Source organism: Melopsittacus undulatus, chromosome Z (genome assembly GCF_012275295.1).
Source record: "Melopsittacus undulatus isolate bMelUnd1 chromosome Z, bMelUnd1.mat.Z, whole genome shotgun sequence".
Lineage (NCBI taxonomy): Eukaryota > Metazoa > Chordata > Aves > Psittaciformes > Psittaculidae > Melopsittacus > Melopsittacus undulatus.
This window is the reverse complement of record NC_047557.1, coordinates 61,504,133-61,516,443: the sequence shown is the minus strand read 5'-3', so window position 1 is coordinate 61,516,443 and position 12,311 is coordinate 61,504,133. Positions and strand designations below refer to the sequence as shown.

General features: G+C 45.6%; 1 protein-coding gene across 1 annotated transcript in view; it reads left to right on the top strand.

The window, feature by feature from the left end:
- Positions 1 to 5,554: 5,554 nt before the first annotated feature.
- The window catches only part of BDP1 (BDP1 general transcription factor IIIB subunit), a 50,497-nt gene continuing 43,740 nt past the window's right edge, over positions 5,555 to 12,311 (top strand). The window contains exon 1 of the mRNA XM_031043590.2: positions 5,555 to 5,751. Within this exon, the coding sequence (XP_030899450.2) occupies positions 5,555 to 5,751 (197 nt within the window). The remainder of the gene's footprint in view (positions 5,752 to 12,311) is intronic.

The window sequence follows — 12,311 nt, the reverse complement described above, 5'->3', positions numbered from 1 at the left end:
ATCCCATGGGAGGTTCTGAGGAGAACTTCACCTCAGATACCTCCAGATAGTCCTTTAGGTTTAATGATTAAGTGTTGGAATGATTATCCCTCTAGGGAAAGGAAAGATAAGGCAAAAATGATACATTATTGTTTGGAAGTATGGGGAGGTAAGCAGATTAGGGCTGATCACCTATATTGGCCAGTGTATGGGTCTTTTGAAAATTGGATATGTCAGGCCCTGATTATATATGTTAATTCAAAAGAGCCTTTTAATTTAGAAGAAAGTGAATATGCCCAATTGTGGATAGGACCAGAAACTCGGGTCAATCTATACCCTTTAAAAGAAAAAGGGGACGAAAAAAGACTAGGACAGAGAAGGAGGTTCCTATGTCGCCCCCACCGTATATACCTCCTCCTTCACCTCTGCTTCCACCTCCACCCAAGAACCCCTCTAATATTCCGAGGGACCCGAAGGCACACCTCCTGATACTCTTGAGACCAAGGGACCGGTCACACAAAGTAAAAGCAAGAAACAGACTGAAGCCCCACTATATCCCTTAAGGGAAATATCAATGGGAGGGGCACACCCAGAAATGGGATATGTTTTAGTACCCTTAAATCCAGCAGGTTTCAGGAAATGTGAGAAATGGGGAATTTGGTGGAAGATCCCCTGGGGGTTGCAGAGAGAGTAGATGAATTCCTAAGACCGAGCATATATACTTAGGAGGAGTTGCAAGCTCTACTGTGGACTTTGTTTACAGCCGAAGAGAGGGATATGATCAGGAGAGCTGGTACGAGAACATGGGACCAACACCACCAACAGGGTCTCACAACCGATATAAAATGGCCTCTACAGAGACCTAACTGGAATAATGAAAACGAAATACACAGGGGTCGTATGCAAGATCTGAGGACTATAATAATGCAAGGTGTAAGAGACTCAGTCCCCAGAGGCCAGAATATGAGAAAATGTGGAAGGAGGACTGAGGAGGTCAGGGGCTCTATTTGCTGGGGACTGGAGAGACCAAAGAGCCCTTGATAAACTTGTGGGTCCCTGGCAACAAATTGAGTTCCTCGTGGACTCGGGTGGAGCCATCACCAATTAGCCCTGCAATATATGTGTATAGGAACATATGATACAACAAAATGATATGGTCTTGCTTAACTTATCAAAAGATAAACAACATCAATGAAAAACAGTTCCAGGAGGTCACAAGTTAGCCACAAGACCCTTTTCGTGAACACAGATGGATTTTACTGAAATGCCTAAGATTGGTAACTACAAATATCTCTTAGTGATTGTAGATCATCTAACCCATCTTGTAGAGGAATTTCCCACCTCCCGGGCAATGACACGAGCTGTGATAAAAAATCGTTTAGAACTTACAATTCCAAGATACAGAATTGTTGAGGTTATAGATTCAGACAAAGGCCCACATTTCACTTCAAAGGTAGTTAAGGAAACAATGAATCAACTGGGCATAAAATGGGAATGTCACACCCCTTGGCATCCCCAAAGCTCAGGATGGGTGGAAAGAATAAATGGAGAAATCAAGAAACAGTTAACTAAAATCATGATAGAAACAAAACTCTCTTGGACTAAATGTCTATCATTAGCTTTGTTAAATATCAGAACACAACCCAGGTCCAACTTGGGAGTTTCTCCCTTTGAGATGTTATACGGTATGCCTTATAATACAGAAATGCCAGTTGAACATCCAATAATTGAAGACATAATGTTGAAACCATATCTGATACATCTAACCAAACGAAGGGAGGAGTTAGGCAAACGAGGTATGACATCTCAATGATCTCCTTTAAATATGCACATTCATTCTATAAAACCAGGGGATAAGGTATTAATTAAAACTTGGAAGGAATCCCCATTAATCCCTCGCTGGGAGGGACCCTGTTTTGTTTTGCTCACCACAGAAACTGCCATCTGGACAGCAGAGAAGGGTTGGACTCATGCAAGCCATGTAGAAGGACCTATCAGAGGCTGGGACCAGTCTTGGGAAGTTGTAAGCCCACCTGGAGATCTGAAAGGCACCCTCAAGAAGGTTTAAATGGACACAGGGGGGGACTGGGATATGTAATAATAACATTTTGAGATTAGTGTGAAATCAGTTGTTTGCAGGAGTGCCAAGAACTGTGGTAATAGAATATATTGGCTTATATATGTATATAAGTTAAATATATTAAATTGTTACTTTAAAAAATAAAGGAACCAGGTAAGAGAGCTATATAAATGGCAGCAAACACCTGAAATAGCACTCCCCTCTCCTAAAGACTGCCCCTGCTACCGAGAAGATGTTATCCCTCATGGCTCAAAGCAACCGAGTCGACGAGCCAGATAGGTAAAATACTGTGGAGAACTGACTCCTATCATTGGAGCTACACGGGAGTACTGGAAGGACCACCTCAATGCTCAAAGGGACCTGAAAGTCCCCTATGGAAAATATACACAAGGTTCTAATTGGAGTGATAATATTGGTACAATTAATCCAAAACTATTAATAACAAAGAAATTGAAAAGATTGCACCCTTTTTGGCACATCCTGGACATTCTGATTATGCTGCTTATAACATATATACCTCAAACATGGGCTAATGAAAAGAATGAGAGGCACAACGCAGTTGGTATGAATCTCGGTTTAGTCTATCTCCCTGGTTTACAACCTTGTCAACAATAGCAGGTCCCCTGATACCATATTGGGATTAACATTTGGATTATGTATTAGAAATTGTACAAAATAGACTTGAAGCAATTCACCTGATGCTGATAGGAACTAAATACGAACCTATAGAACAAGAAAGTTCACTGCTGTTAAGTCAATATGTGTTACAATGATTTGATGAACAAAAATGATGAAAAAGAAAAAGGGGGAAATTGTAATGTGTGGGGTTTGTTCATCAAAAGGTTTAAAGGGAAATATTGCTTGCTACACTCTAAGACACTCTGTGTCACTGTATGGAACCATATTTCCTTTTTTTGGAATTACTGTACTTTGTGAGTTACAAAGGTGAAGTCAGTTGTATTGTTGCATGGGACTGGGGGCGGAGAGGAAGCCCCGAGCCTGGTGCTGAGGTTGGAGCCAGCAAGATCGAGCTGGTGTTCAGAGTGCACCCTGCTGGTGGAGGGAGGGGGAGTTAGGTAGTTTGAAGATATATCTTGTTACATGCACCATATAAGGAATAGAGGTTCCGGTGATGGTGGTGCTGGTAACAGATGATTCTGGAAGCTTCTGGAAGCTTCTCAAAACCTCTCGACGATGAGACCCTAACAACAGAGGGAAGCAATGGAAAAGTGCCACGTCAACAGCTGGGCGAAAGGAGGCAGCGGGATTGGCTGAAGCCTTGAACCGAGAAGGATAAAGGACAGCCCCCCAAAGAACCGGGGTGCGTGTTTTGGGCAGAGCGGAGAGTCCGGGGTGCACCCAGTGTGGTTTTTTTTTCTGCTATCACTTGCTCTATTTTATGAATTTGTAAATTTGGTTTTGAAACGAGATTGGCTCACTCATTGGTAACACTTGTCACCATTGCACTTTGTGTGAAACCAGCCCTCCTTTGTGACCATGATTACCATAAGTGCTGCTGTCAATAAGGAGAAACAAAGGGGATAATCTCTCCGAATCAATTGCTTTGTTTTTCAAAGGGTGCTTCTGTTTAACTGTTTGACTGGCTTAAGGAGGTTAGATAACCAAGAGATATATTTTGTTACAGGATGTTGCAAACTTGGGTACTAGGCAAATAACCATACAAGGTATAGAACAAAATGTTAAGACTAGGGTTAAGCTTGTAAGCGTTTTTTCTGTTAATACATTACTAAGAACGTTCAGCAATGTCTTCACCGGAGAAAGACCCCAGCAAACAAGAACAGAACAAAGGAAAGGGGCCATGTCGACATTCGGGTAAAGAAGACAACAGGATTGGCTAAAACCCAAGACTGAGAAGTATAAGAGACTGTACTCCAAAGATCACGGTGTGCATCCTTGGTGGAGTGGAGACTCCTAGGCACACCCAGCGCTGCTTGTTCATTGCCTCTCGATATTAATCAATTGTAAATAAAATTAATTGGATTAGATCATGGCTAAGACAAAATTTTTATAACACCAATTAACTGTATATTCTTGTTTGGGATAATTCACAGCCCTGAGAGGCTCCTCTAGCTGTTTACTTTCACAGTTGTTTACCTGTTTCCCAGGCCTTGCCAGCTGTAGGAAAGCCCACACTGGTTTGAAAGAAGATACAGGTTCTCTTGTTGCATGTCTTCCTTGCAGAATCACAGAATCAACTAGGATGGAAAAGCCCTCTCAGGCTATCAAGTCCTATCATCACCTCAGTTATGCAAGGGATAGTAACAGACTAAGGAAAGAGTTGAGAATTTTCTTCAAACTATGAATTGTCTTAAGATAGAGAACAGGTATGTTTCTGTTCTTGCCAGTTAAACTATAACTCAGAATAGGTAGCTGAAACACGCTGAAAGCAGAGACCCTTTTCCCTCAAGAACACGAATGTCTGACAAGAACCTGTTTCAGGTAGTCTCTGTAAGACTTGAGGTTGCCGGCTGAGGAAACTGCCAAGGGTGAAAAGTGCATGGTGAGGAAGACCTCTTACTTCATCCAGAAGACCTTGGCCAAAGACCACTAGATGGCAGTGCACAGACGTAGAGGGGAGGGGAATAGTGTTAATGAGTTCTTGGAACTAATTATAATCTCTTCCAATGCTTGTGAAATCTGATGAATATGTATGTGTGTAATAACTAGCTTGTTCAGTTCTCGGTGTGCGAGTCAGGAGGAACGATCCCCCTCCCACCTGGTGCCTCAATAAACATACCTGCTTTATAAAGCTCTATTCTGTAAATCACTCAGGACTACCAAGACCACCACTAAGCCATGTCACTGAGGGCCTCTTTGAAAGCTTCCGTGGACCGTGATTTCGCCACTGCCCTGGGCAGCTTCTACCAATGCCTGAGCACCCTCTCTGTGAATAAATGTTTCCTAACATCCAATCTAAACCTTCCCTGGCCCTGCTTGAGGCCCTTTTTGTCCTACTGCTTGTTACCCGGGAGACCGACCCCACCTCACTACAACAACAAATCGCCACAGAAAGTTAAAAAGGACAATAAAAGCACACAAAGCGAAACTAAATAACCCCCAAGCCGCCCCTCCGCTGCTTTCTGTGGCACCCCTTCCTCTCCGGGCCCTACAGGACGAGAGCAAACCCCCTCTCTTCCTCGCCCGAGGGCGCGTTGATCAGCACCGCTCAAGTCCTCCGACTGAAAACTCTTCCCAGCCGCAGGAACGCGCCTCGTTCGTTTCGACGGGGCCACAGTCGGCACAGCTAACGCCTGGAAAGCTGCTCCACAGACGTTCCTAACAGGAAACTGCTTCGTAGTCCCCGCCAGCACCGTTGCCGCCCCTCCTCTTCCTGCCGCCGCGCGATGATGACGCTCCGGGCTCGCCGGGCGCGAGGCGGGTGACATGCCGTGAGACGGCGGAGCTCGCGGCGTTACCGAGCCGCGAGCCGCTGACGCCGCCGCCTCCGCCACTGCGACCGCCACCGCCACCGCCATGTTCCGCCGGGCCCGGCTCAATGTGCGGCCCAACGTGCGGCCCGGGGTCAGGAGCGCCGGCAGCGCCGCCAGCAGCACTGCCGGCAGCGCGACAGACACGGAGCCTCATGCCTCGGGCTCCCCGCCGGGAGCCGGAGCAGAAGCTGTGGCGGAAGCCGTGACCGAGCCCTCGCCGGCCGCTCCGCGGGTCGAGAGGTGAGTGCCAACTCGGGCCCGCTCGGAGGCTCGGGGGTGGGGTTGGGCCGGATCGTGCCGTGCCGCTCCGCGCGGTTCCGGTCTGGGTCGCTGCCAGAGGCCGCCTGCTTATCCGCGGGAGCGGGACGGGTCTGGGGAGGGGGAGGACCCTTCCCCGGTGCTCTTGGAATATAGCGGTGGCTGTCGCTCCGGTAACGCTCGTCGTAGCGACTCATCGCCTCCGGGTAACACCTGCTTTGATTTGGCGTTGTCTCCCCTTGAAAACTCCTGAAATAGAGGTGCAGCGCTGCGCCCTGTTTGGTGCCTGGTGACTGCAATCGGACAACAACTTCTGGGTGTCTGACGCATTTGCAACCTAAGCAAAACCTGCGTTTCTTTACTGCAGTTCCACTCTAGGGGCTTGAAACAATATGTAAGTTAAGACGTCAAAGGAGGGGACTAGTGTGTTTCAATACTCATTTTAATGTCAGTGCAGTAGCTGGGAGCTCCAGTTTGTTGTGTACGGCAAAGAAGAAAAAAAAAAAAGCATTCCATAACTGAATTATTTGATTTTGCATCCTTAGAGCGCTTCCTGTTTTGCCTTCACTTCTTCATGCATTAGCAAGGGAGAACTCTCTGCCTTTTACACTTTGGTTTATTTTTTAAAGTGCTTTCTATTGCAGTTGAAATGCATGGTAAAGTTGATTCTAAGATCAGTCAGTCCTTCAGCACTGCCCTGTTGTGGGCTAACCCCCTAAAGGCCCACACACTGCTGCTTGCTTGCTTGCTTGCTGGGATGGGCAGAGAACCTAAAGGCAAATGTGCCAAAAATTTGTTGGCTGAGATGTTAATAGATAAGGCAAAGGCCTCTTCTATAAGCAAAGCAAAATCAGGAATTCATTCACCTCTTGCCATCTCCGGGAAAGCGGGGCTTCATGCATATAGTAGTTACTTGGGAAGACAAAGCCATCACTGCAAACATCTCCCCTATTTTCTTCCACAGCTTTTATGTTGAGCATGACACCATATGGTATGGGATATCCCTTGGGTCAGTTGGGGTCAGCTGTCCTGGCTGTGTCCTCTTCCAACTCCTTGTGCATCCCCAGCCTTACTGCTGGTAGAGCAATGTGAGAAAAGGCCTTGGCTCTGTATAAGCACTGCTCAGCAACAGCTGAAATGTACTGTGAAAAAAATAACTACCCCATCAAAAGCAGTATAGACCAGTTCCTCAGGACATTTCCCCAGTTTGGTAACTGCTTTCCAGAATAACCTCACTTCTTTTATCTAGCTGGTTTTGCATTCTGCTTGAATACCTCTATTATTTTGGTTGAAAGTCATCCTGAATGGTATAATACAAGGTCATCTTACAGTCTTCTGTGACTAAAAATTCTGGTTCAGACTAACTAGCATGGCATATCTTTAGTAGACACATGCTGCCTTTTATTCAGCTTGTACTTTACATTTCTTATACTTAAATACATTTTACATCTTTTATGCTTAAACTTGTGTTGTGTATAAGGATATTTTTCTTTCAGTTTTTATTTACAAAATTTATGTGTTGCAGAAATCAGGTTATTGGATCTTTTGTTACTTGATACATTTTTCTTAAATTAAGTTATAATTGTTATTTTTTAGTTGTGTGGTACTGTTGCAGATTCAGCAGATTTATTAAAGACTTGTGTGTTTCAGAGTAAATTACTTGTAAATTCCAAAACTAGACATCAGTGCTGTTCTGAGAGGAAGAATATTCTAAGGGATCTGTTCACATGGCTTAAAAAGTAGACCTTTGCCATATAAATAACAGGCTTGCAAAATATTTTACTCAATAAATGTGGAAAATATCTAGGTGTGCCTCCACCCATTTTAAAGAAAAAGTGGAGCAGTTATAAAAAACTTAAGATAGTTTGTGATGAAAATTTTTCATACTGAACATAGAGTACAAACCTTTTCAGCTTGCCAGTGCGGAGAAATATATGGGATATGGCTGGGAAGCAGTTTCTGGGGCAAAGTGCAGGTTTGGAAAAATTACGTACTTACAAGAAGAGACACGTTGGAATGCTGTGGTGGGTTTCACAGCTCAGCTGGGCAGAGAACGTAATGATCAGCATAAAACTGTTGTGAGAGTCTCAGGGGAACTTTTAGTCCTGGGAGCAAGTAGAAAATGCACAGATGAGAGCTGTTGCCTTCTTGCCTCTGGTCACCCTAAACTGTACTGTAGAGCTGGTTCTTAGTTTTTGGTTGCTTTTGAAGGCATGTAGCAACCAAATAGGAGAAATCAGGCCCAGGGATTTATCACAGAGTAGGCAATAATAGTTGTTTTTTTTTTGGGAGCTGTCTCTAGGTAGTGCATTTTAAAGACTGACCACCTGCTTGTGTCTGAAGGTTAAGAAGGAGTGTATTTGAAGGTCACACAATTTGGTTTCCTGGGAGCAGTAATTGGTGACATACTGCACAATGTGTTTGTGTGTAGTCTGCATGAAAAGTGAAGTTGAATGTGAGAGTATCTTGTGTATTTATCGTTCCAGCCTAAGGTGTTCATTCATAGCTGCTCAATCCTGTGTTTGTAGTATCACTTTGTTTTGTTTTCTGAATGGCTAATGTGTTTTGTTGATTATCAGGCAAGTGAAAATTCTCTGAGCATAAAAATGCAGTTATTTCCTGTATCTTTGTATATCTGCTAAATTGTATTTAACTGTACAGAAGTCTGGTGTGGCAGTCTAATTTAAAACTCAACAAAACACAAGTGGTGTGGAAAAGATGAACAAAGAATTGCCTTCCACTGTCTCTTGCCATAGAAAAAGACAATATTGAATGGAACCTGTGAGGATCTTATTCAAGACAGGCACCAACCAGGTAGTGAGGCTGCTGAACTTGCTGAGGGATGTTCTGTGCACTAAAAATGTATATTAACTCACAGTGTAGGACAAATTGATTCAGCCATTTAAGAGAGGCTGTTAAATACAAAAATTATCATCTGCAACATTTGTCTGAGTAGTAGACAGTAGCTGGAGAGGATCTGGGAAAGTTTTTCTGCGGGTTTATGCTCTTCTATTCCTTCCAAGGCATTTTCTTGTGACTCTCCTTGATGACAGCTAAGTGAACCGTGGGTGTGGTTGTCTTTAGGTGCAAAGCATAGTTCCAGTGTAAAATTAAAAAGAACTCTTTATGACTCAATTATGATTCTGTGCTGCCTTACTGTAAGCAACAGCCGGAGAGCCAAACACTGCAGGAGTCTGCAGATACAGGCAAATTGTAATGGTTGGCAGCTGTGCTTTGAAACAAGGAGGCACAAAATGTAATAAGTTCTAAAGTAATGATAAGTTTGGCTTTGTAATGAAAAGTAACCGTTTTGCCTGAAGGCAGTTTCAGGTCCTCAGAACCTCAATACAAAAGGTGTGACAAAAACAGAATGGAAAACGACCAGGGGGTTGGTAGCACCTGGGACTAGCTGATGGCCGGGATGGCAGCAGTTAAAACCTATTGATAAGTAAAAGAACAGGATGATTGCTATGTCTGTAATGTTAATTAAGCTGGGAACGACCATCACATTTTTGTATGAATGCGGGAAACTTTCTGGAAATGATGTAATATTCCCAGTGACTATATAAGGATGGCCTTTAGAGCAATACGGGGACACACGTTAGGAGAAGCTATCCCCCGTGTCTCCCGGCGCCGCAATAAAGAATACCTGCTTGTCAACTTGAAACTCTGTTGGCGAGTTTGTTCATGGAGTTTTCTCCGAATCAGCTTGCACTTTGAAAATGATTTCTGCATAAGGGATGGAAAATATTTAAGAAAGCTTTCCAGGAAAGCTGAACTTTTTTGCCTTTAAAATGCTATTTCTGATGTAGTTACGCATAACCAGCAGCGTAGCAGCAGCTCAGCTGACTCGCAGGGGGCGGTGCCAGGAGGAGCGGTACCAGCCCTGAGTGGTTATAAACCCGCCCCAGGGAGCGCGGGGAATAGGGCGTGTTGCGGCTGTTCGCGAGAGCAGGCGAGCGGGATGGTGAGCACTCACTTTATGCCCAGGGCCCGGTCTGGGAGCGCTGCTGTGGCTGCCCCGGCCGTGGCCAGCGTAGGCACCCAGACAGAGCTGATGAGAGGGGAGGCTGCAGTGCAGACCTCGGAGTGTAGAGAGTGCCTGCACTGGTCTGGTGAGGGAAAGGTGCAGAATGGGCAGGGCTGCACTCGGTGCTTCCTGGTGGAGGTCCTCCTGCAGCAGGTGGCTGAGCTACGGGACGCTGTCAATAGGCTGCAAGATGTCAGGGAAGCTGAGAGGAAGCAGGAATGCTTGCTCCAGGACCAAACTGTGCAGGGACCTCAAGTGTCCACTGCAGCTCGGCTGCTAACCCAGGAAACTGGGAAACAGCAACAAAAAAAAAAAGCCAACAAAAAAAGGAGGAAGAGCCCCTTACAAGCAAGGGGCTTCCTCCTAAATCTTATGTCCCCACCCAGAACCACTCTGCAGTTCTGCAGGGGGCTAATGAGGAAACACACTTGCAACATGAATGACTGACTGATGCACCAGTAAAGATGATCTCTACTGATGCTGCCAGGAAAAAACGGTGGGTTGTAGTGGTCTCTACTTTGAAAGGCACAGAGGCACCCACCTGTCAGCCTGACTGAGTCTCAAGGGAGGTGTTTTACCTAACAGGAGCTCAGATCAGGGATGTTGCAGAGATGCTGCCTGCTATAGTAAGTCCCACTGACTATTGCCCACTTCTAGTCATCCATGTGGGTGCTAGGGATATAGATAGCAGTAGCCTGGAGCACATAAAGGAGGATTACAGAGCCCTGGGAGAGGTGGCTAGGGACTCTGGAGCTCAGGATTGTCTTTTCATCCATTCTCCAGGATAAAGGGGAGGACCTTCCAAAGGCTAGGAGGATTGGCTAGGTTAATAAATGGTTATAAAGGGGGTGCCATAGTCAGGGGTTTGGGTATCTAGAACATGGGACTCAATCTGAAAGGCCAGGTCTACTGAGGGCTAGTGGAGCTGGTCTGACAATGAAGGGGAAGAGCGGTTTTGGTAGGAGGCTTGCCAGGCTGGTCAAGAATGCTTTAAACTAGATGTGTTAGAGGAGGGGGGCATCATTTTATCCCAACAGACCCAGTCAGTTGCCAGCACATATAATAAATGCTTGGAACAGTGCAGAGACATTCCAGCCACTCCAGCCAATGAGCCGGCTTCATCTGCGGCTCAGCTCAGATGCCTCTATACAAATGCCCGTGGCATGGGGAACAAACAAGAGGAATTAGAGATGTGTGCACGTCTAGGGGGATATGATATAATAGGCATCACAGAAACATGGTGGGATGGCTCCTATGACTGGAGTGTTGGAATGGAAGGTAACAGGCTCTTTAGAAAAGATGGGCTCTGCAGACTCAGAAGGGGAGTTGATGCTCTTGTGAGACCTCACTTGGAGCATTGTGTGCAGTTCTGGTGTCCTCAACATAAAAAGGACATGGAACTGTTGGAACAAGTCCAGAGGAGGGCCACGAGGATGATCAGGGGACTGGAGCCCCTCCCATATGAAGACAGGCTGAGAAAGTTGGGACTGTTCAGCCTGGAGAAGAGAAGGCTGCATGGAGACCTCATAGCAGCCTTTCAGTATCTGAAGGGGGGCTATAGGGATGCTGGGGAGGGACTATTCATTAGGGACTGTAGTGATAGGGCAAGGGGTAGCAGGTTGAAACTTAAACAGCAGAGGTTTATACTGGATCTGAGGAAGAAATTCTTTACTGTTAGGGTGGTGAGGTACTGGAATGGGTTGCCCAGGGAGGTAGTGAATGCTCCATCCTTGGCAGTGTTCAGGGCCAGGTTGGATGAAGCGTTGGGTGATATGGTTTAGTGTGAGGTGTCCCTGCCCATGGCAGGAGGGTTGGAACTACATGATCTTGAGGTCCTTTCCAACCCTAACTATTCTATGATTCTATGTTTCTATGTTTATGTTAGGGATAGGCTGGAGAGTATGGAACTCTGTCTGGGGACAGGTGATCAGTTAATAGAGAGTTTGTGGGTCAGGGTTAAAGGGAGAGCAGCGATGGGGGACAGTCTAGGGATGTTAAGGATAACAGGAAGGGATTCTATAGGTACATTGCAAATGAAAGACAGACTAGGGACAATGTATACCCTCTGTGGAAGCTACCAGGAGAACTGGCTACACAGGATTTGGAGAACGCTGCGGTTCTTAATGACTTCTCTGCCTTGGTCTTCACTGGCAAAGGCTCTGACCACACCACCCAGGTCTTGCAAGACAGATGCAGGACTGTGAGAATTAAGACCCTAGGCCCACTGCAGAAGAGGGTCTGGTTTGAGACCATCTTAAGAACCTGAACATGCAGAAGTCCATGGGACCTGATGAAATCCATTTGCGGGTCCTGAAGGAGCTGGCGAATGAAGTTGCTAAGCCACTGGCCATCATATTTGAAAAATCGTGGCAGTCAGGAATAAGGGAAATATAACCCCCATTTTCAAGAAGGGGAAAATGGATGACCCAGGGAACTACAGACCAGTCAGTCTTACCTTTGTTCTTGGCAAAATCTTGAAGCAGATTCTCCTGGAGGGCATGCTAAGGCATGT